This window comes from Pseudopodoces humilis, chromosome 5 (assembly GCF_049639895.1).
Source record: "Pseudopodoces humilis isolate 2021_Gansu_Grassland_sample_001 chromosome 5, ASM4963989v1, whole genome shotgun sequence".
Lineage (NCBI taxonomy): Eukaryota > Metazoa > Chordata > Aves > Passeriformes > Paridae > Pseudopodoces > Pseudopodoces humilis.
This window is the reverse complement of record NC_142204.1, coordinates 71,985,287-72,010,058: the sequence shown is the minus strand read 5'-3', so window position 1 is coordinate 72,010,058 and position 24,772 is coordinate 71,985,287. Positions and strand designations below refer to the sequence as shown.

At 46.1% G+C, this 24,772-nt stretch overlaps 1 protein-coding gene across 1 annotated transcript in view; it reads left to right on the top strand.

The window, feature by feature from the left end:
• NRF1 (nuclear respiratory factor 1) overlaps window positions 1–24,772 on the top strand; it is a 62,984-nt gene that overhangs the window by 14,768 nt on the left and 23,444 nt on the right. The window contains exons 2-10 of the mRNA XM_005533079.3: window positions 553–784; window positions 2,768–2,882; window positions 5,651–5,777; window positions 6,764–6,904; window positions 11,263–11,421; window positions 12,430–12,624; window positions 14,530–14,631; window positions 18,385–18,542; window positions 20,671–20,795. Coding sequence (XP_005533136.1) covers window positions 562–784; window positions 2,768–2,882; window positions 5,651–5,777; window positions 6,764–6,904; window positions 11,263–11,421; window positions 12,430–12,624; window positions 14,530–14,631; window positions 18,385–18,542; window positions 20,671–20,795 — 1,345 coding nt within the window. The 5' untranslated portion in view covers window positions 553–561. The remainder of the gene's footprint in view (window positions 1–552; window positions 785–2,767; window positions 2,883–5,650; window positions 5,778–6,763; window positions 6,905–11,262; window positions 11,422–12,429; window positions 12,625–14,529; window positions 14,632–18,384; window positions 18,543–20,670; window positions 20,796–24,772) is intronic.

Below are 24,772 nucleotides of genomic sequence, written 5' to 3'. Positions count from 1 at the left end.
CCTCTTGTAGACGCGTAGAGAAGACGTTGAGACGCTTGAGCACGTCCAGAGGAGGCAGCGAGGCTGGTGAAGGGTCTGGTGAAGACCTGTGAGGAACGGCTGAGGGAGCTGGGGTTGATTCTCCTGGAGAAAAGGAGACTCAGAGGTGACCTTGGCGCTCTCTAAACTCCCTGGAAGGAGCTTGGGGTCAGCTGGGGTCGGGCTCTTTCTCCAGAAAACAGCAAGAGGACACAGCCTCAAGCTGCACCAAGGAAATTTAGGTTGGATATTAGGAAAAACATACAGAAATTTACAGAAAGAGTGATAAAATAGTGGAATTTTCTGTCTGGGGAGGTGGTGGAGTCACCACCCCAGGATGTGTTTAAAAAAGCCTGGATGTGGCACTGGGTGCCGTGGTTTGGTTGAGGGGTTGGGGCTGGGCTGGACTCGATCTTGGAGGTTTTTTCCAACCCAGAGATTCCGTGATTCCGTGATTCCGTGATCCACTGTCCCCAGGGGAGGTGATCTCTGTCCCTCGTGCTCACAGCCCGTGCTTTTTGTCCCCTCTGCCAGTGACTCTTGATGGAAGAACACGGAGTGACCCAGGCAGAGCACATGGCTACCATCGAGGCCCACGCCGTGGCCCAGCAGGTGCAGCAGGTGCACGTGGCCACCTACACGGAGCACAGCATGCTGAGCGCCGACGAGGACTCGCCCTCCTCGCCCGAGGACACCTCCTACGACGACTCCGACATCCTCAACTCCACGGCTGCCGACGAGGTCACCGCTCACCTGGCTGCTGCAGGTAAAGCCAGGGGGCTGCTCCATCATCATCATCACCATCATCATCATCACCATCATCATAACCTCCTGGTGATTCCTTGGAGTGGCTGCCTAGAGCAGAGGCTGATTAAGGGAATAAAATGGGTGCTTATTTTATCACCTGATGCTGTGAGAGGCTCCCTGGAGCAGAGGCTGATAAAGAGAATACAATGGGTGTTTATTTTATCACCTGATGCTGTGAGAGGCTCCCTGGAGCAGAGGCTGGGCAGAGTTAAAGGAATAAAATTGGGATTTATTAAAGGTGGCACCTTGGGCAGTGCAAGAGCGTGGCCGAGGCTCCACCCAAGGTGGACTCTGAGTCAGGAATTTCACACTTTTATAACTTCTGGTCCATTTCCATATAGGGGTTAATTGTCCAATTACAGCTTCAGTTAATGAATCCCCATCATCCCAGACTGCTCCATCAATTTGCTGCTGGTTAAACTTTCTGTGCCCGAAGCTGCAGCAACTCCTTGGTTCTGGGTCTGGAACAGGATTGTTGTATCTGATAATTTGTTGTATCTTGAAAATCTGTTTGATGTGTCTGAGCTGCGAGGAGAACTCGCTGACACTTTGTGAAGCTCAGAGTTACGCACTAAAGCAGCGCAGAATCTGGAAGATACAAAAGCCAAAGCTTAAGGCATCACACCTTGGGCAGTCAGAATCCCTCCAGAGGCTGCAGCCAGGATGGACGATGGTCACGAGTTTTGCACACACTTATAGGTTTGGTCCATTTACATATCAGGGGTTAATCCTCTAATTACAGCTTCAGGTGATGAAGTAATTTACTCCAAGTTTTCCCCCCCCAGTTCACTTTTGTTTACATCTCTCGGGGCCTGAGGCTGTGAGGTGTCCTTGAGTTTCAGGCCTAGAGAGGAATTGTTTTGTCTGGATAAAACAGGAGAACAGCAGCTGACAGGCTATGGAGTTTTAGAGTTATACACTAAAGCAGTGCAGGATATGAAAAATATAAAAGCTAAATCCTAAGGCATCACTGGTCCATCCCACCCACAGGAATATTCCACAGGAATTATCCCTGCAGCTCTGCCGGCCGCTTGAATCCCGCATCATTTCTGTGGATCACAGAAGTGCTGGGAATTGCTGGTTTACAAAGCTCCCTGCCAAAACGTTGCCTCAGGTCACAAAATTAAAATACCAAATATGTCAAAGAGCAAAAATTAGTTCAGGCCCCACATAAACAACACTAAAAAATAACCTGGGAGTGCGGCCTTGCTGCGTTTAGGGAGCTCACGAGTTAGGCCTCTCCCAGGGAGATCCACGGAAGATCCTGACATTCCTGGACTTGGAAAGTACTTCAGAATCACAGATTCCACCCAGTGGAGCCAAAATGTCCTCCAGATTGGCAGAAAAATTATAATTGAGCATTGGGAGTCTGGCCTGACTCCGTATCAGGCTTTAAACCAAACCTGTGAGCTTCCACCAGCCCCTGAGCATCCCTTATGAATCTTCCAGCCTCCCATCCTGCAGGGATTTTTATTTTCCCTTCCCTTCTAGCACACAGGATTTTCAGGCCTGGATGGTCTTCAGAAGACTCTGGATTTTACATTTCTTTCCCATTAGAACAGGTCCTTAATACCTCAGGAAAGCCTCAGACTCCTGATGCTGCAGCTGAGGTGTCCGAGCAGGATTTGTGGAGCTGTACCTGTTTTCCTCTTCACAGCCACCAGGATTTCCTCAGATCAATCAAAATCTTGGGAGTTTTTCAGTATGTTTGGAAGATGAAAACCAGAATTCTGTAAACTTTAGGCTGAAGTATGTGACTTTCACCCTGGACTGAGCTGGGATTTGCCAGTCTGGGGAACGGAGAGCAGAGCTCAGGGAGGGATTTGTGTCACTTTCCCTGCTGGGGACACCCTGGGCACCCATTCCTGGCTGGTGGGGACACGGTGACAACGTCCCTGCTGAGCTGATGGCACTGACAGACCCTCTGTGCTTTGATTTCCAGGCCCTGTGGGGATGGCAGCAGCTGCTGCCGTGGCAACGGGGAAGAAACGGAAGCGACCTCACGTTTTTGAGTCCAACCCCTCCATTCGGAAGAGGCAACAGACACGTTTGCTCAGGTGAGCGCTCACCTGTCCCTGCTGAAACTTTTTCATCTGTTTCTCTGATTCCGCTTGCAATTTTTGCTCCTTGATTTCTCAGCTCCTCTGAGCCGAGCTCTTTTGGGGTCCTCCCTCACGGGGAGTCCCGTTTATCTCAGTTCTCTGGGTCAGAAGAGAACTCCAGAGCTCGTTAGGATCTTGTTTCTCTTGTGTTAATTAGGATGTTCGCACAAAACTTGGCAGGTCTCTCCAGACTTTCTGCACAAGTTTAATTCATCTTGTCTCTTTGGCTCACTTTGGCTCTGATGGCACAAAATGGCCTTGAAATACACAGTTCTTTTATCTTTATACTTATTTTTATCCAATTAACAATAGACACGTTAATTATTTTTCTTAATGACCCAATGACCCATCACCTGTGTGCTGCACTGTGATGTTTTTATCCAATCACCTGCTGTTACCCAAAAACCTCTAAAAGAAGAAAAAGAAGAAGAAAGAAGGAAAAGAGACAACATTCTAAATCCTCCTATCTTGTTTTCTGCTTTTTAAACTATTTAAACTCTAACTTTTCCACTCAGTGACTTAAGAAAACTTTAATTTACACACTCACACTTTTAACTTTTCTATCTCACTTGAACAGTTGTTTTCATGTATCACCATGAAAACACGCCCATAAATTTCATGTTGTATGAAATTCAGTGTTCTTCTGGATCTCAGAGCCAGAGATCAAAGGATTTATCTGCCTCACAAAAAAAAGCCTTTTCTGCTTGATCAAACCATTCTGGGAACAAATTCAGTGGGTGTGTGTCCAAATTTCCTTTGCTGTTGGACAAACCCCACGCTGAAGACGCACAGTTTTAGGAAGAATAATCAAGGGGAGATTCTTGCCTGAGCTGAAACATTTTTATTTTGGCTTTTAAAAAGCTTCCTGTGGAGACACCAGAGCTCCACAGCTCTCCAGGTGTTGCATTCCAGGTGCTCTGAGGCTGTTTGCCCACCTGATGGCCCCCGAGCCACACCGAATCCGATGGGACTGCACAGCCCTGGAGACACCTCCAGAAATTCCACGCCAAAATTTGTGAATATTGGCTGTTACTGCTCCCTAGCTTTTGGAACAAAGCAGTTTTTGCTTTTTTGTGCTGTTTGGGATCTCATTGGGCAGCTAATGTTAAATTATTGGGCAGAGTTACTGGTAAATAATAAATCCTTGGGAGTGAACTCCCTGCTTTTTACAGCTCCATTCTGGTTTTCCCTCCTTCCCCAAGCTCTGCTGTGTTTATTGCAATGTTTCTGAGGAAAACATCCTTTTCTCCCTTGAAATAGGAACATGTTTTAATAGATGAAGATTAAATTATAATAGATATATTTGATATTATATCTATAATTATTATAAGTATAATATATAATATATAATGTATAATATATAATATATAGTATATAATTATAATTATATATAATACGTAAAATTATAATTATCTTATTATATACATAATAAAAATAAAAAATATAAAAATAGATAAATAGAAAAATATTAAAATACAAGATATTAAATATCAAATAGTAAATATATAATATATTAATGTTTACAATATTATATCTAATGTTAAGATTGTCTATTAAGAATATAATGTATTATTATTAAGATTTTAATCTATATTATATATTATATAATAGATTAATATTATATATTATTAATTATATTAAGAGTACATATTATATAGATATTAGATATAATATTATTAATATTAATAAATTATATATTATATATTATATAGATATATTATATTATATTATATTATATTATATTATATTATATTATTTATTATTTTATATATATATCACACAATCTATTTTTAAAGAAACTGCTCAGTGAAGGAAAAATTTCTTCTCCTTTCTCTCAACTACTGAATTTTACTACATCAAGATAATGACAAAACATCTTTTTTTTTTTCCCTCTCTGTTCAGCTGCACACACATTTGTGCTTGATTTTCACCCCACTGGGAATCAAATTTCAAACCCCTGGCTGTGGGATCAAAGCTGGAGGTGCTTTTTTGGCAACAAAAACTCATTTCAGTCATTTCTGAAATGACCAGGACAGGGACTGAGCTGTCACCTCATGGAATGCTCAGATTTTCTGAGGAAAACGCTACTTCTCTCTCTCTTTTGGAGTTTCTGCCACCATTTCTGACTCTTGCACTGCTTAAAAGGGAATAAGAGGCAGAAAATATCCAGTGGAATGTTTTAATTCCGAAGGGAGCTGCTGATGGGGCAGGTGTTGGGACACCTGGGTTTCCTGTGCTGAGCTGTTGCAATATTTCCAGCTCTTGCCTATCCTGTAGCTTGAATTCTTCCAGATCTGGTTTGAGGAGGACTTTGGTGCTGGAGACCAAAATAAATTGTCCAGGAGATGATCTGCTATGATCTGGATGTAAAACAGCCTCTGTCTGCAGGCCTCTTTTGATGAATCATTCAGCAAAACACAAGTTTTGTGTCGCTAGGACAGAGTGGAAGTGCAGACTCTTGCTACCCCAGCTTTGCTGCTCTGGTGATTTCTCTTTTTTCATCGATGAGAAAATGAGAGAAGGGAGAATAATTGACATTTGAGCTGCTGGGTGACTGCAGGGAGCACAGCAGGCCTGTGGAGAGGAGGAATAAACCCAACATGTGGCCAAGCTGAGCAGCTGGGGCTCTGTTTCTCACCTGCTTTGTGAAAGGGAGCTGGCACTCACAGGGGTTGTGTTTCTGCAGGGCTTTCAGCTCATTCCCTGTTTTTTCCGTGTTTCAGGAAGCTCCGGGCCACGCTGGATGAGTACACCACCAGAGTGGGGCAGCAGGCCATCGTCCTGTGCATCTCACCCTCCAAACCCAACCCTGTCTTCAAAGTATTCGGTGCTGCACCCTTGGAGAACGTGGTAGGTGTCCCTAGGAAAGCGAGGAAAGAAGTTCCTCACCTTCCCTGCAGATTTTGTTCTGCTCAGGGCAGCCCTGGAAGCCTGGTGAGGATCTGAAGGTCATGTTAAAAACCCTGGAAAACACAGTTTAGGTTTAATGGAATGCAGTGCTAGACCTGGTTGAGTCAGTGATTTCAGAGATCTTTTCCAGCCTGAATTTTCCTGTGATTCCCCGACACGAGGGCAGCGCTGAGGTCCTCTCTCCTCTTCAGGAATGTCTACCTGGAACATCTCACCAGGGGGGAATACCCTGGATTAAAAATCAGAGGGAACAGGTCAACATCACAGAATCCCAGAATCCCTGAGGCTGGAAAAGACCTCTGGGATCATCAAGTCCAAGCTTGGACAAGCAGGGACATCAAGTCCAATCCCCACCTTGTCCCCAACCCAGAGCCCTGAGTGCCACCTCCAGCCTTTCCGTGGACACCCCCGGGGATGGGCACTCCAAACCTCCCTGGACACTTCCAGGGCCACCCTTTCCATGGGGAAATTCCTGCTGCTGTCCACCTTGAGCCTCCCCTGGCTCATCCTGAGGCTGTTCCCTCTCCTCCTGTCCCCGTTCCCTGGGATAAGATCCCAAATCCCCCCCGGCTGTCCCCTCCTGGCAGGGAGTTGTGCAGAGCCAGAAATTCCCCCTGATCCCCCTTTTCTCCAGACTAAACAACCCCAAACAACGACATGTTTGAGCTCAGCTCTGCTGCCAGCTCCTGCACCTTATTGCAGACCCTGCCCATGACAAGTTCTGGCTTCAGAACCTTTTCATCCCCCAAATTCTTCCCTTGCCGGTGTTACTTCAAGTTTCATCAGCAAAGGCTGAGCCTCGGGGACCTCTGGGCGTTTCCTGCCAGCTGTGCCCCTCTTTGCAGCACCTTGGGGAACGTGGCTGCATCCTGCTCCTCTCCTGCTGCTGCTCACCTTGTTTACCTGAGCCTAACAACTCCCCACAGGTACGCAAGTACAAGAGCACCATCCTGGAAGACCTGGAATCGGCGCTGGCCGAGCACGCTCCGGCCCCTCAGGAGGTCAACTCGGAGCTGCCTCCCCTCACCATCGATGGCATCCCCGTCTCCGTGGACAAGATGACCCAGGTGAGCAGCAGAGGCAGGGGACAAGAGAGGGAATGTTTGGCATCTCAAAGTCACATCCCGTTTTTTTTTGTGTGTGTGGCTTCTCTCCAGGGGATGGCTCCGATCTCCTCCTTCCCCTGGGGCTGTGACAGCTCAGGCTGTGGTTGGATGTGGAGCTTTGCTAGTGGTGCTGATTTGCTGATTTTCTCCGTGGAAAGAGGAGATGTCAGGCTGCTGGGAGCATCCCAGAAAGTGGGAACAGGGAAAATGTTTGTTCCAGGCTTTAGGAACAATCTTTAGGCACCGAGGTTGGGACACACCTTTCTGTGTCCTGTAGTTCATTCCCTCCTCTGTTTCTTGCTGTGGGTTGGAACAGAGGGGAGTTTGCCAAAGTTTTAACCCCAGATCAGACCCTGAGCGAGATACTTTTGTTGGAGACAGGGAATTACCTGCCCTGGGCACGTGGGAATTCCCTTTCTCTCCAGGTCCAGCCCCTTGCTGACCTCACTGCTGGGAGAAAGTGCCGGGGACTCCCCAGGGAAGCTTCATCTGCAGGGAAATCTCCTTCCCCAGGGATGCAGGACCTGAATTCAGGCAGGTGTGTCCTGCAGGAGGCTCTGGGTACACCCAGCCTGAGGCACCACAACACATTTCAAATGCTGAAAGGCAATTTTTTCCCGAGGGAGCAGCGAGATGGAAAGTGCAGCACACAAAATGGTGTTGGAGCAGGGCAAAGATGTGCAGGTTTTTTCTGTGCTCTGCAGAGGTCACACCCTGCTCAAAACACCATTTCTTAGTGGAATCAGACAAGCTCACACTCATAATAAAATTTTATTGAGCTCACCGTGCTTTGGCTGGTCCAGGTCATTTTCCCAATCCCTGACAAATAAGACAAAAATGATTTCTTGGATTTTTAAACTCCTGTGAAAGGTGGCACCTGCAGGAGCAGCTTTTGTACCATGGAAATGTTTTTTCTCCTCCTTGTCCTTTGCTCAGCCAGCCCAAAGTGCTGATGTAGAACCTCTGATTTCAAATCCTCTCCTGCTGCTTTATGGTAGAAAAACAAAGATCTTTTTTAGGAATGGCCCTCATCATTCCAGCACAGTGAGGTAGCTCAGAAGAGCTTTGTGGAAAGGTTTCTCCTGAGCTGTGCACAGAGGTGCCATCATTTATTGTGGAAATTTTGATTCCCAGAGCTTCCAATATAATTATTTGTATTTTCTACAAAAAAAAAAAATCAGCTTTTTTTTTGCAACTAAGTTGCACAAAACCCTGCTTAAAACTAGAACAAAAATAAATATAAATATAATTAAGATGGCAGGGACTGGAAAAATGAGGCCTCAGCTTTCAGCAGGTGCAAGCAGGCAGGTGTAGAGGTGTCATCAGTGAGGAGGTGAAAATAACTCTCCTTTTAATTGCTCTGCTTCCCCAGTGGTCTGGAGGGAAATAAAGCCTTGATTTGCCTGGGCAAAGATGTTTCTCTAACCTTGGGCTGGGCAGGAAAACCTGTGTTGCAGTGGGATTTTCAGCCTTCACAGGGGGGGAATCTTGGTGTTTTCTGGACTTTGGTGACAGCTGAGTTTGCCCCTCAACTCGTTCTCTGTTGCTCGTTGATGTGACTGAGGAGTAAAATTGGGTAATCTGAGTTTAACCAAGCAGAGTTCAGTGCTTCAGTCAGCTCTCACTGTGATTTGTCCTTTAATCTGACTTCTTTTGTTTTTTTAAGCCCCCATGATTTATTTATTTACTGATTTATTTATTTTACTTATTGCAGGAGGTAGTAAAAGTTTTTCTGGGCCTCTCAAAAATCGTGGTGGTGCCCGTTCAGCTCCTGCCAGCTTCTCTCCTGCTCTCCCAGCTGGGCCTGGTTGTGCTTTGGGCTGCTGCATTTGGGAATGGGATAGCTGAGTACCATTAATTCTTGAATTTAATGTGAAAAGTTAAAACTCTGAGTGTTTTAACTGTGTGAAAGGGTGGCAAAGAAACATTTCTCACACCTTCTCCCAAATCCTCCATCCTCGAGCTCACCTGAGCCCTTCCCAAACTGCCAAGGGAACAAAATGGAAGGTGCTGCTGGATTTTTTTTTCAGCACATATTTGATTTTTGGATGTTGGTGTCAGCAGAACGGTGGCTGAATGTTCCCACCTGAGGGATGTGGGGGACATTACCTGTGGCAGAGCCCCCTGGGCTCGTTAGGGCACTAATTAGCCAAGTCCTCTCTCCCTGACAGCGCTGCTGATTGCCTCCCCCGTGGATTAAAGACAAACCCTCCTTAACAAGTACCTTGAGTAGCTTGAGCCCTCAGCTCCCATGGACCACTAATTGATCCAGCTGGAAACAAGGAGCATTGCTGATGAGGAAAGGAGATTTTAACTGTTTTTGCACCAAGCAACTCAAAAAAAACCCCCCAAAAATAAAAAAAAACCCAACTGCTGCTACCAGGTTTATTTGAATAAATTATTGGGCAGAGTTACTGCTAAATAATAAATCCTTGGGAGTGAACTCCCTGCCTTTTGCAGCTCCATTCTGGTTTTTCCTCCTTCCTCACTCAGAATTGAATAAACCCCTGTTTATTGCAGTGTTTCTGGAGGATAAATTCTTTCGTCCCTTGGACTACGAGCAATGTATTTCTAAAGAAACTGCTCTGTGGAGGAATTATTTCTCCTCCCTTCACCAGGTTTCAGCCAGGGAACCTGGAGCATGTCAGGGTGAGTGTGGGCCCTGCAGTGGAAGGTGGATCACGGACAGGATGGCAAAAAGGTGCTTTGCTGCGTATTCCATGTGTAATGTGGGAAAAGCAGCTTGAAATGAGTTCAGGGATCAATGGATGCAACATCCTGCCTCTGTCCGGAGAGGGGAACGGAGCTGGGGATGCTGGAGCACCGGGAGAAGGGTCTGGAGAATTCCTGAGGGAGCTGGGAAAGGGCTGGAGAATTCCTGAGGGAGATGGGAAGGGGCTGGAGAATTCCTGAGGGAGCTGGGAAGGGGATGGAGAATTCCTGAGGGAGCTGGGAAAGGGCTGGAGAATTCCTGAGGGAGCTGGGAAGGGTCTGGAGAATTCCTGAGGGAGATGGGAAGGGTCTGGAGAATTCCTGAGGGAGCTGGGAAAGGGCTGGAGAATTCCTGAGGGAGATGGGAAGGGGCTGGAGAATTCCTGAGGGAGCTGGGAAGGGGCTGGAGAATTCCTGAGGGAGATGGGAAGGGGCTGGAGAATTCCTGAGGGAGATGGGAAGGGGGATAGAGAATTCCTGAGGGAGATGGGAAGGGGCTCATCCCAGAGAAAAGGGGGATCAGGGGGAATTTCTGGCTCTGCACAACTCCCTGCCAGGAGGGGACAGCCGGGGGGGATTTGGGATCTTATCCCAGGGAACAGGGACAGGAGGAGAGGGAACGGCCTCAGGATGGGCCAGGGGAGCCTCAGAATGGATTTTAGGGAAAATTCCTCCATGGAAAGGGGGGTCAGGCACTGGAAATGCCCAGGGCAGGGGCAAGTGCCCATTCCTGGAGGGATTTCCAAGCCCTGTGGATGTGACACTTGGGGACAAAGTGGAGCAGGGGTGGCCTTGGCAGTGCTGGGGAGCTTAAAGGTCTTTTCCAACCAAAATGACTCCATGATTCTATGAAATAATTTACCCTAAAAGCTCTGAAGGGATGAAGGGAGCTGCTCCTAAATGCAGTTTTTAAGCTCTAAACATAATTTCCTCTGACATAAGGAGAGCTCTCCCCTTCCTGCTCTGCTCTGCAGCTGAACCAGCCTTTTCCTGCTGCTCCAAGGAGTCCCAGGTACAAAAAACAATCTTGTCACAAGACCCTGTGTGAGTTCTGCATTTCTTTTGGCATCACAGGGCTGCAGAAGTGTCAGATGCTTTCCACATTTCAGCAGCCACTGAAGCTCCATCCCCTTGCAGCATCTCTGTAAAAGATACATCAGCTCACGGCCGAGTTCCTGCCACTGTAGGGACACAGAGTGTGGGGTTTTTAATGGGTTACTGTGATTTATTTGGGGTTTTTTTTTCCCATTTCAGGCTGGTTTATTCTCTTCCTGGTAGTGATTGCATTGTGAAGTGTCAATACTGTGGGTGTTTGTGCCTCGGCGTTGGAATTTTGTGTTGGCTTTAATTTTGCTTTCCTTTGATTGTTAATTTAATTTACTTTAAATGTTTAGTTTAACTTTGTTTCCTCTCTTCCACCTGCTGCCAAGCTGAGTCTTGGGAGAAACTGGCAAAGTATTATCCACCTTCCTTGGGCGTTCAGGCCTCTTCCCACAACGATGGCTCCAACAGGATGGAAGCTGAACACAAATAATTCCATCCAATGCAGCTCAAAACTACCAGAGATGTGAATTCCTAAACGCCTCTCAACCTTTTTTTTGTTCCAGGCACAGCTGAGAGCCTTCATCCCCGAGATGCTGAAGTATTCCACGGGTCGTGGGAAGCCAGGCTGGGGCAAGGAGAGCTGCAAGCCCATCTGGTGGCCCGAGGACATTCCGTGGGCCAACGTCCGCAGCGACGTCCGCACGGAGGAGCAGAAGCAGCGGGTGGGTGTCTCCCTGCCTGCCTCCAAAAGGAGCACAGGGCTGAGTTTGCCCCTCAACTTTGGTTTTTGGGAGCGGTTTTTGCCTCGAGGGACAGAAGGAAGAGTCTGTGTGAAGGAGGGAAGGGATGCTGTCCTGCTCAGAGGTTTCCTTAAAGCTTTGTGCTTTAGGGAAAAGAGTCGTGGATGTGCAGTGGAGAAATGAGAGAACTGGGTGGAAAGGTCTTGAGTAAAGTTTCTAGCAACGTGTCACAGAGATAATGAAAGAATAGTCCATGGTGTGGAGGCAGCAGGGCTTGTGGAGGCTGGTTGGGTGGGGAGGCTGGAAACGGTGCTGTGGCAGCATTTTGGTGCTTTCCCAAATCACCGTGGTTTTCTGCTTGGACTCACTGAATGCTTTGGGTTGGAAGGGCCCTTTTAAAGGTCTTCTCATCCAAGCCCTGCACTGAGCTGGAACATCTCCACTGGATCAGGGTGAGCTCCCTGGGTGTCATTCTAATTAGGAACGGCGAAAAGAATGACACAGACTCTCAAGGAGTCAGAACAGGAGAAATCCCCTAGTTTATTGCTTTAGCCTTGTTATATAGACTAGTTCATGGAAAATACAGAAAGGAAGCTCTTATTGGTTAGTTAACTGCTACATCACCATCATTGGTCAGTGGTGTGCACCACCTCCTGACTTTCTCCTGCAAGGAAAACAAGAGGACAGACAAACAGCACCTGGCAGTTGTTTTCTGTCTCTGAGGATTGTTTTGAAATCCTCCTATGAATTTCTCAGGCTAGCTCCCAGGCAGGACTGAGAAGCCACGGGGCCTGCAGCTTGCTCCAAAGCTAGCATCCATACCTGGGGAAAGGAGGGGATGAGCAGAGGGAGATTAAATCTCAGGGTTGTTCGTTTGCCGATTGTTGCAAACCACCCCACAAATGAAAGACAAAACATGCAAATCCTGGCCTTGTGCTGGTTCAGAACACTCTCCTGGGCTGACTGTCCCCTGTTCCCTCCTGCTGGAAGGTCTCCTGGACCCAGGCCCTGCGGACCATCGTGAAGAACTGCTACAAGCAGCACGGGCGCGAGGACCTGCTCTACGCCTTCGAGGACCAGCAGACCCCGCAGACCACCACCACGCACAGCATCGCCCACCTGGTGCCCTCCCAGACCGTGGTACAAACCTTCAGCAACCCCGACGGCACCGTGTCCCTCATCCAGGTGAGAGGAACCCCCTGGATTTCCCATTTCCAGCCTCAGGGTTTAAGGAAACTCGGGAGCTAAACTTTGACCTTGGGGAATTTTGTCTTTATCACATCTTACCCCACAACGAAGATCCGTCCTCATCCTCTCTCTTCTCAACTCCCACCGTTTGTTCTCCTTTGTTTCACCCTTTGTTTGTGCAAGGATTTCTGTGATGTGATCAAACAATTCAGGGATTTGACCTGAGTTTAGTGAACCTACTCAGAACAAATCCAGTCCCTGGTGCCACCACGCAACACCTGTGGTGGCAATGGGAGGAGAGGTGGTGGAACTGCCTTCCTTTAATGGTATGAAAAGTAGTTTAATCATCAGATCAGGTATTTCTGTGACCCTGGTCTTCATCTGAAGTGTATTATATTTATTACAAACACCAAATTCATGTTTGTCCTCATGGAATAAGGATTCCTCTCACACTGTTCTTAGCTCAGTGCTGCTGCTGGTTTTTCCCCTGTGTGGAAAGGCAGATTCTGGCAGCTCAGGATGTCAGAAAAAAATTAGGTTTCCTCTTGAAACTTCCCACAAGCTCCTCGTGGGAGTGAGATTTGAATCTCAGTTTTCCCTGTGCCTCCAAACCTGGTGGTTCTTAACCAGGCCCAGCATTTTGTCCCTCATTTTCAGTCAAGTCTCAGACATAATGAAGATAAAAACTGTTTTTTTTCCCCAAATGAAGCTTTTCAGTGGCTGTTAGAGTTTTCTGTTCCCCACCAAAGCCCAGCAGACTTGCCAGGCTGGTTCTCTTTGCTCACCTGTCCATACAATCTCCCTTTGACTGCTGTCCTTTCAGCTGCTGGACACCTGAGATCCCATTGACTTCCTGGCATTTCTATTTCATTCTCCTCAGACACAAAGCTGCCCATCTCCCTGCCTTTGTCCTTTCCCAGCTGTTAAATGGGGAAAAGATCATTTCCAAAGGGGAATTGAGGATGAGCTCTTCTTTGCCAGGTGCCTGGAGATGAGACCCAGGGAGCAAGGAGGGTGTGCAGGAAATTCTGAGCCAATTCTGGGAGGGTGGGAGAAGGGAATTAATGCTTAAAGGACCTTAAAGATCCTCTTATTGCCATGGCAGGGACAATTTCCACATCCCAGGGTGCTCCAAGCCCTGTCCAGCCCAGCTTTGGACACTTCCAGGGATCCAAGGAATGGATTCCAGGGAATGAGGAGCAAGGAGGGTGTGCAGGGAATTCTGAGCCAGTTCTGGAAGGATGGGAGAAAGGAATTGACTCCTCCATGCTCCCACAGCTGCTTTTCCTGAGGCTGGGAGATCTCTGAGGCCTTCATGGACACAGGGACAGCACGAGGGATGTGCAAAACTTGGTTCCAGTCTGGAAACTTCCACGGATTAACGTGGATTTCCTCTCCCTTGGGAACAGCTCCGTGTTTTCTGTGAGCTCTGGAATTACAATTAGTCACAGAATCGTGGAATTAGAGGGGCTGGAAAGGACCTTGAAGATCCTCTCATTGCCATGGCAGGGACAATTTCCACCATCCCAGGGTGCTCCAAACCCTGTCCAACCCGGCCTTGGACACTTCCAGGGATCCAAGGAATGGATTCCAGGGAATGGAGAGCAAGGAGAGTGTGCAGGGAATTCTGAACCAATTCTGGGAGGGTGGAAGAAGACCTTAAAGATCCTCTCATTGCCATGGCAGGGACAATTTCCACATCCCAGGTTGCTCCAAACCCTGTCCAACCTGGCCTTGGACACTTCCAAGGATCCAGGGACAACCAAAACCAACTTTTCCAACATCTTACCACTCTCACCATAAATTCCTTTATTATTTTCCATCTGAGATCCCCTTTCCCTGAGCTCTGTGGACATTTCCTGAGGTAACAGATGCTGTTTTGTGCTGTTTTGTCCTCCACAGGTTGGCACCGGTGCCACGGTGGCCACGCTGGCCGACGCCTCCGAGCTGCCCACCACGGTCACCGTGGCGCAAGTCAATTATTCTGCGGTGGCTGACGGAGAGGTGAGGAGCTGAACTTCCTTCCATATCTCAAACTTGCATTTATTTTTCCCCCTTTTCTTTTTTTAAAAAAACCAAATCATTCAAATTTAATAATCCCATATTTTTTTTGGCATTTCCATGCTTAAATCTGAACACTCAACATTTATTTTTTCCTTTTTTTTTAATCAAATAATTCAAATTCAATAATCCAAAGTAAGTCAAAGGTCTGAATTTCATGTATTTTTTTTTATATATATATATATACTTCCTGTAGATTATTTATTCAAGGTTTGGAGGGGTTTTTTTGGCATTTCCATGCATAAATCTGAATGTTCAAACTTGCAAACATTTATTTTTCCCCTTTTTTAAAAAAAAATCAAATAATTCAAATTCAATAATCCAAAGTAAGTCAAAGGTCTGAATTTCATGTATTTTTTTTTATATATATATATATATACTTCCTGTAGATTATTTATTTAAGGTTTTCTTTTATTTTTCTTTTGACATTTCCATACCTAAATCTGAATGTTCAAAATTTCAAACATTTATTTTTTCCCCTTTTTTAAGAAAAATCAAATAATTCAAATTCAATAATCCAAAATAAATCAAAGGTCTGAATTTCATATATTTTTATATATATATACTTCCTGTAGATTATTTATTTAAGGTTTCTTTTATTTTTCTTTTGACATTTCCGTACCTAAATCTGAATGTTCAAAATTTCAAACATTTATTTTTTCCCCTTTTTTAAAAAAAAAAAAATCAAACAATTCAAATTCAAATAATCCAAAATAAATTAAATGTCTGCATCTCATATTTTTTTATATATGTACCTCCTGTAGATTATTTATTTAAGGTTTTCTGGGGGGGGCATTTCCATGCCTAAACCTAAACACTCAAACATTTATTTATAAATTTTTATAATTTTATAAGAAATTAATTTTTATAATAATATAATTTTATATAAATATATTTTAATTAAAATATATTTTTATAAATGAATAGATATTTTATGTAAAATATATATAAAATTTATTTTTATTAAAAATTATATATATATATATACACACATATATATACATATATATTTTAAAATCAAATTATACACAAAAAAACCCCATCATTCCTTCCGTGGGGTGTAAGAAACATTAAAATACTCCCTTAAAACGCTATTTCTTATTTTTATTTTCCTGTCCTGGGCTGTCAGGGCGAGAGGTGGCAGCACAGAACAGCTTTGCTGGCCACAAACCCTGACCAAAACATCTCCCCGTGACCTTGGGATGCTCTGCAGCAGCTTCCAGCCTTTACAGGAACCTCTTCCATCTCCTGGCAGCCGCAGGAAATCTTCCAAAAAGCACAAAAAAGTTGGAAGGGGTTGGTGGAAAGAAGATTTGAGGTGGTTTTACACCCTCTCAGCTTCTTTTCCTTCTTTCCTCGCTCCATCCCCTGTCCTGGAATTCCTTGGACACCTTTGCAGGGCATCACCAGGATCTCTCATATCCAGATTCTCCCTCCCTCCCTCTCCATCCTCTATCCAAAATCAGCAAAATTTTACCCTGAGCCTTCAGTCAGCTCTGATTTTATGGACTTTTTAACCTTTTCCATCCCAACAAATCGAGGTGTTTGGGTTTTTTTTATTTCATCACCCCCTTCACAGCATTTTTATTTGTGTGTCTCAGAAGTTCAGAGCGTCCTAAAATGTTTATGGGGATGGGGGGTGGAGTTTTTTCACCTCTCAAAGCAGCCAGTGGGATTTCTCAGCAGATCCTCTGCTTTTTTTTTTTATTTTTGGTCCAAAATTATGTTTTTAGTTCTCATCCTGGAGGATTTTGTGGCTGTATAATCATTATCTCACAAGCTGTGAAGCTCCACATGAAAAATATGGGGGGAAAAATGAGAATCTGGGTGATTTAGGTGATATAATTATATTATAATTATTACATATATTATAAGATACTATTATTTTATATTATAATACAATATATAATATATATAATATATAAAACATAATAATAAATATAATATATTGTATATAATATCATATATAATATATTATATAATATAAGATGTAATATAATATAATATAAATAATATAAATAATATAATATATAATATATAATGTATGATATATAATAAATATAATATATAAGATATTGTATATAATGTAATATATATAATATAATATAATATAATATAATATAATATAATATAATATAATATAATATAATATTTAGGTAATATGAAAATTATCTCTGGGAAGGTCTGGAGTTAGGGAATTTTAAATATCTGGGATAAACGAACATTTCTGGGTTTTTGAGGACTTTTCTGGATCTTTATCCACTGTGAGCTGTGGTGTCCAGCCACATCCTCAGGTGGATCCCAGCCTCCCTCCTTTTTTTCCCGGTCACCTGCAGGACTCTGCCAAAACCCACCCATCTCTTTCTTTTTGGGAAGCAGCCACGCCTTGAGGGGGTGATGGCTGATTACAGAATCAGAGAATCAGAGAATCACAGAATCACAGAATCAGAGAATCAGAGAACCAGGGAATCAGAGAATCAGGGAATCAGAGAATCACAGAATCACAGAATCAGAGAATCACAGAATCAGAGAATCACAGAATCAGGGAATCAGGGAATCACAGAATCACAGAATCAGGGAATCACAGAATCAGAGAATCAGGGAATCACAGAATCACAGAATCACAGAATCACAGAATCACAGAATCACAGGATCACGGAATCAGGGAATCAGAGAATCAGAGAATCACAGAATCAGAGAATCAGAGAACCAGGGAATCAGAGAATCAGGGAATCAGAGAATCACAGAATCACAGAATCAGGGAATCACAGAATCACAGAATCAGGGAATCACAGAATCACAGAATCACAGAATCACAGAATCAGGGAATCACAGAATCACAGAATCACGGAATCAGAGAATCACAGAATCACAGAATCAGAGAATCAGGGAATCACAGAATCACAGAATCACAGAATCAGAGAATCAGGGAATCACAGAATCAGAGAATCAGGGAATCACAGAATCAGAGAATCAGGGAATCACAGAATCAGAGAATCACAGAATCACAGAATCAGAGAATCAGGGAATCACAGAATCAGAGAATCAGGGAATCACAGAATCAGAGAATCAGGGAATCACAGAATCAGAGAATCAGGGAATCACAGAATCACAGAATCAGGGAATCACAGAATCAGAGAATCAGGGAATCACAGAATCAGAGAATCAGAGAATCAGGGAATCACAGCTTCACAGAATCACAGAATCACAGAATCTCTGGGTTGGAAAAGAGCTCCAAAATCATCGAGTCCGACCCAGCCCTAACCCCTCAACCAAACCACAGCACCCAGTGCCACATCCAGGCTTTTTTAAACACATCCAGGGGTGGTGGCTCCACCACCTCCCCAGACAGAAAATTCCACTATTTTATCACTCTTTCTGTAAATTTCTGTATGTTTTTCCTAATATCCAACCTAAATTTCCTTGGTGCAGCTTGAGGCTGTGTCCTCTTGCTGTTTTCTGGAGAAAGAGCCCGACCCCAGCTGACCCCAAGCTCCTTCCAGGGAGTTTAGAGAGCGCCAAGGTCACCTCTGAGTCTCCTTTTCTCCAGGATAATCAACCCCAGCTCCCTCAGCCGTTCCTCACAGGGCTTCACCAGACCCTTCACCAGCCTCGCTGCCTCCTCTGGACGCTCTCAGACCTTGGGACATCCTTCCCAACCCCATCCCACAGCCTTTCCCTGTGTTTCCCTGGCAGGTGGAGCAGAACTGGGCGACGCTACAGGGTGGGGAGATGACGATCCAGACGACGCAGGCCTCCGAGGCCACGCAGGCGGTGGCCTCCTTAGCGGAGGCGGCGGTGGCGGCGTCGCAGGAGATGCAGCAGGGAGCCACTGTCACCATGGCACTCAACAGGTACCTGCCATCTCCTGGTTTCCTCCTGAGGGTGCAGAGTTTGCTCTGTACGCTCCTGAGAGAGGCTTTTCCTCAGCGAATTCTTTGTGTGCTCCTGATTCCGGCTCAGAATCGGGATTTCCTCCACAGATCGCTGGGTTTGGGTGGGTTTTTTATGCCCCAAAATCTTTCTGAGCTGCAGTGGTTATTGGGGTTTTTGGCTGCACTCGGGTTAGCAAGATCTGAGGTGTAGCTGCACAGGTCCATCCAGCAGGATAAAATATCTTTTCTCAGCAATATTGAACTGCCTGAACTCATCCTGCTGTTCCAAAAAGCTGGAGATGGCTGTGGCACTCCCTGAGGGATAGGAAATCACAGCTCAGCCACTGCTGAGGTGTGGACAAGAATTTCCCTCATCCAAGCCAGGATCCTGGTTAGAGGCTGTTGGCTGAGCCAGGGGATGGGACACAGGGCACGACACCACACTGCTGGCGCTTGGAATAAAGCTCAGAAATTGCTGAAGGAATCACTCTGATCCCACTTTGTTCCCAAATCTCCGTTGGGATTAATCCCAAACACACCTAGAACCGTGTAGTTCTTTGGGTCCTTCAGGTATTTCTTGTCTGCTACATGAGGTTGGTCAAATTTTCTTTGCAAATAGTTTCCCTGTAAAATTCCCTTTTAAAATCCTTTCAGGACACTGGAGTCACAGGAAAAAGCCCCACCTCCCCAAATCCAACTTGCAGGATTTTATCCTGCCCATTTCCAGGATTCCAGATTTCCCTACATGGATTTCCTTTGGAAGTGGGAAGGGAAAATGCCTTCCCAGAGCTCCAGGCTCAGGATGAGCCAAGGGGAGCGGAGAAGCTAAAGGAAAATATTCTGTTTTTCTACGAGTGTTTAAGAGCCACTCTGAGACACAGAGGGGCTGTTCAGAACTGAAAATCCACCCCGAGTGGATGCAGGAGGAAAATGTTTGGCATCTGAGCAAGAAATGAGGGAAGAGAAGGGAAATATGGGAAAATGGAAAATATTTGAGCAGAGAATGAGCAGAGGGAGAGCATCCACGGGGAAGCTAAAGGAAATCCTACTTTTCAGGTGCTTAATTGAGGTAGGAATTGATAGGAAATGCGACTTCAGAAATGTTTTACCACTGCTGAGCAGATATTGTCAAAATAAATTGGATATTGGGAATGATAAGGGAAGGCATTAAGGGCAAGCTTAATAACTGGAATAACTGATGGTGCATTCACATCTTGGATGGTGTGGGAAGTGCCCACCACTCAAATAGAAAAAGTCTGGAAAGGACAAGAGTGATGAAAGCCCCAGGAATGATCCATGCCACAGTGGGAAGGAGATCATTGGAAATGTGTAAAATCATGGGGAAAACAAAAAAAAGGAAAAGTTTTATTTCCTGTTTCTCACAATTTCAGACTAAAGGGCCGTCCAGCCAGTTTTTGAAGTGCCATAATGCAATTTTTCCTTCTAATTAAATGTGGAACCCTTTGCTCCAGGATGCTGGGGAAGCAAAAAGAGTAGATGGGTTTCAAAGGGGATCAGAGACAGATCAGAGGAACCTGGACAGTCCCAGCCTCTTTTTTCCTTACTCCATCTCTGTTCTGAAGCTCCTTGAGCACCTTTGCAGGGCTTTTGGGACTGTTTGAAGAAATTTAACAGCTCTCTGCTGCAGATAATGCTCATCCAGAAGAATTCTGGAACCACTTGGCTGGGGAGGAGTTGAAGGCAGAGCTGGTGATGCTGCTCGTGGCAGCGGGGCGAGGTGAACTGGCAGAACCAAGAGAGAGCTCTGAAATCTGCAGAGCTCCAGGATGTGCCAAAAATCTGAATCCAGAGCCACGTGGAAGAACTGCTTGGATTGCCCCGAGGTTTTATCCAAGTCCCAGGTGAAAGGGAGAACACAGGGGTGTGTTCTAAGACACCTGCAAGCTGAAATAAAATCCACCAGAAGCAGCTTCTTCCCATCCATTCCTCCTCCAGTGCTGATTCCCTGCCCTGCATCGCTTTATCCAGGCCAGACACCAATCCCTCTGCTCTGGATTGTTCTCTTGGTTTGTGTTTGCTGGTTAAAATGGAATTCTTTGTTTCTTCTGGTGTTCCTAACCCTTCTCTCCCCTCTGCACGCCCGCAGTGAAGCCGCTGCCCACGCCGTAGCCACGCTGGCCGAGGCCACCCTTCAAGGAGGGGGACAGATTGTCCTGTCTGGGGAAACTGCAGCAGCGGTTGGGGCGCTCACCGGAGTCCAGGATGCCAATGGTAAGGCCTCTGCAGTTTTTATTTGGGTTTTTTTTCAATTTAGGCTCTTAAAAACAGCCTTTTCCTCTCTTTTTATTGAAATGTCACGGTTTGGGTGGTAAAATTCTCCTCCCTCGCTCAGGGGGTCGCTGGCCAGTTGTGAGTTATAATCTCAGGGTGGAATGGGAATATTAACTCCTTGTTTTCTCCCCTGGTGCTGGTGGCTCTGCTCTTTCCCTCCTCTGCCAGCTGGCTCTGTATCCTTAGTTTGGTTTTTTTTTTGGGAAAACTGCTCCGTGATGTGTGGCTGTGCCCAGCACAGGAAGGGCCAGCCTTGATCAATTAACACAATTAGTTGGTGCCATAATAAACTCATCTCCAGAACTCTTAAACCAATATTTTATTACTTATTTCCTGCCCTTCTCAAGTCTTTTTTTTTTTTTATGTGTTTGGTGGCTGCTCCTGAGGCAGCCTTTTCCTCCTGCTTCATTTTGCTCTTGATTCCAGGGATTCTCTGTAGCATTTCTCACCTGTTCTGTGCTTTCTGCCAAGTCTGGTGACTTTTGCAGTTCTCCAGACTAGAAATGAAACTGTAAATCTATAAAACCCAGCTGAAGAGATGAAAGGAATTATGAAAATGTGCCTCGCTGGGGTTCATCCGCTGCCTCTGGTTGCTCTGCGCTCCTGCCTGGAGGTGTTTAAGGAACACCTGAATGCCTTGGTGTTGGCTCATAGGTTGGACTCAGTGATCCCAGAGGTCTTTTCCAGCCCAACTCTGGGATAATTTCCAAGCTCAGACTGGATTTTATGGAATTACCCAAAAAAACCCACTGGTTATTTGGGTTAGGTGGAAGGAGTTGGGTCAAAATCGTCCGGAAAAGGGCGCAAAAAGGTGAAGTTGTAAAGAAACATCACCTCGAGGGTGGTAAATTGTCAAAGAGGGGCCAAGTATCAGAAGTGTCACTTTGCAGGAAAGCAGAAACCTGCTCAGGTGAGAGCTGACTTCCATCAGAATCTTCATCCAGCCGGGAGCGCTCTCCGTGTGAGAGAGACGTCGATGTTTAGTTTGCAGCAGAGGAGGGAGGAGGAATTTGACTCAGAGCTGCTTTGATTCCCTTGCTGTGGAGTCAGCCAGCCTGAAGAGGGAGCAGAAATGAAGGGAAATCCGTGTCCTCAGAGCTGGGAATTCATCTGGCACCGAGGGAAGAGCAGGATTGTGTTTATTGTCAGGGCGATAAGTGCTGAGTGTTTATCGGGGGCAGGATCTGCCCCTGGATGCTCAAAACCAGCAGCTGATCAGATTTGGAGAAGCAGATCTGCACCCCTGGCTCCTTTTTGCTCTGCTTCCAAAATGTTTTCACTCTCTGGATTCCTCTGGATGCTTCCCCTAAAACTCCCCTTCTCCACACCCTCCCTGAGTCACTCCACCTCACTCTCCAAGCGCTGACATCATTTTAATACAGGCTGGACTTTGGGTTTTTTTTCCCTTTTTTCCTCCTTTTTTTTTTCCTAGCAGCCAGGTCGGAAATCAGATGGGATTTAGAGTGCATTAAGGGGAGAGACTGCAGCATTTTCCTGTGAGCAAAACCTCGCCCACAGCCCCTCGCCTGGTTTCCACTCTCCTTCGATTTGCTCTAATCTCCGGTGGTATTAAAGGGAAGGGCTTTGGAGTCCTTGGGAGCTCCATGCTGTTGGTTCCTTACGTAACCAGCTAATATATCTCCCTCAGGGATGGAGGAGATGTTGGTATCCATTGCTGCTGTCTCTTGTCTGGGGAGGGAGAGCAGATGGATTGCGCTGCCGGCAGGATTTATCTCCGAAGCCGGGGTGTGAGTGGGAGCGTCCTCCTTGATGGATGCAGCAGGAAAGATCCACTCTGCTCCTTTCTGTCCTGAGAAATTGGGAGTGATTCAGGGAAAAAAACAACTGCCAGGGGCAGAATGGTCCTAAGCAGGGGATTTCCCCTTCTTGCCGTTGCTTGCAAGGTGGTTAATTTGCTGATATTCCCAATAAGTGCTTCTCTCTGGGAATGCTCTTGCCCTTCTGCAGGACTTTGCTGAGGAAAAACATCTGGAAGGGTAGGATGGAAGTTTATCTCCATCTGATTGATAAGGTAAAGGAGACAGTTTGACATCTCCCCATCCCTGGGAGTGTCCAAGGCCAGGTTTGGAAGGACCTGGGATAGTGGAAGGTGTCCCCATGGCAGGAAGGAGATGATCTTTAACTCATTTCCAACCCAAACCATCCCATGATTTCTCTGAAAATTTCTGGAGGTCAGGCAAGGTGTTTCATTCCTGATTTTAGCCATTAAGTGTAATTACTCTCTTTTATTTGGGTTTTTTTTGTTGTTGTTTTTATGGCATTTTTCACATTCCTTCTCTGGAATTACCTAAATAATGATGATAACAATACAAGACAGCTCTAAAAAGGGGAAACCTCTGGATATTCATGGATATGTGGGAATCTAGGGCCAGATACCTTGCAGAGAGCCCAGGAACGTGTCTGCACCACAAAAGGGCTGTGGATAATCTTGTGATCTGTTCCATTCCCAGCTGAAGGAAACGAGATCTCCTGCTCCCATACAACATCAAACCAACTAAGTGCATTACGGTTTTCCTGCTCCTCTGGAGCATCTGCTCCGAGTGGGGACGCAGGAACTGCTGACCCCACGCTTGGAGGCTCAGATGGTTTTGTTCTTAAGTGGTTGGTATTGAACAGAGGAAGATGGAGAGCGAGGAGGGGCAGCAGCAATTCCCTGAAAATGCTGGGAATTGCTCTGCTAAGAGGAAATTCTGTGCCCTGGAGCTGCTTTTGGAGTGAGAGGAACTCAGTGGGCGTTGGAAGGAGCGGTGCTGGTGCTGGAGCATCCTCCTCCTCCTCCTTCTTCTCCTCCTCCTCCTCCTCCTCCTTCTTCTCCTCCTCCTCCTCCTGCAGCCTTTTGTTTGCCATTGATCCGTGGGGGCCCTGAGAGCTGCCAGGGCTTCCCGGCTGCATCCTGAAATATTGATGAGGCTCCTGGCAGGGAGGGGCAGAGCAGCTCCCTGCCCAGGGAAGGTTTAACAGCCACCCCCAACAGAATCCCGGGGTTGTTTTGGAGGTGAGAGGAGTGGAAAGCTCCAGCTCCTGCTGGGATTCAAACCAGGGCGTGGAATGAGTGGAAAAAGTTGGGAAGGAAGAGGCTGTGGAGGTTGTGGGATCAAGCCATAACCAGGGAATTGATTTCACAGACAGGAGTCTGGCCCAGCCAGAGATCCAGAGGATTCTCTCTGGGAATGCTCCTACCCTTCTGCAGGACTTAAAAAACCTATCTGGAAGGGTAGGATGGAAGTTTATCTCCATCTTTTTGATAAGGTAAAGGGGATAGTTTGACATCTCCCCATCCCTGGGAGTGTCCAAGGCCAGGTTTGGAAGAACCTGGGATAGTGGAAGGTGTCCCCCACGGCAGGAAGGAGATGATCTTTAACTCATTTCCAACCCAAACCATCCCATGATTTCTCTGAAAATTTCTGGAGGTCAGGCAAGGTGTTTCATTCCTGATTTTAACCATTAAGTGTTAATTACTCTCTGGGGGACTCTCTGGGACTGGGACAAGGCCTTGGCTGTTCTTTTCCTGTCCCCAAAGCAGATTTTCCTGCTGGAGACACTCCTGGGAGCACAAAGGGGAACACTGAGAGGAGCCCACCCCAAGCCCTGCCCTTCTCCATCCCCCCTACCATCCCAAAAATCCAATCCCTGCTCTCCAGACAACCAGAGGGGGCTGTGTTGAGGGCTGGGGTGAGCCAGGAACTGTGCTGGGAGCCCGGGCAGGGCTTTAGGGTCTGACGTGGGCAGGGGGGATTAACGAGCTCCCTGCTTTCGCAAGCCCCGGGAAGGAGGCGTCAGCACCCGAGCGGATAAAGGAGCCTCCAGCAGAGTTTGGGGTGACAGTGCCACACAGAACTGCTGCTCCAGGTGGTGATTTCGGTGTGGGAAGAGGTTTAAATGCTGGAAAAAGCTTC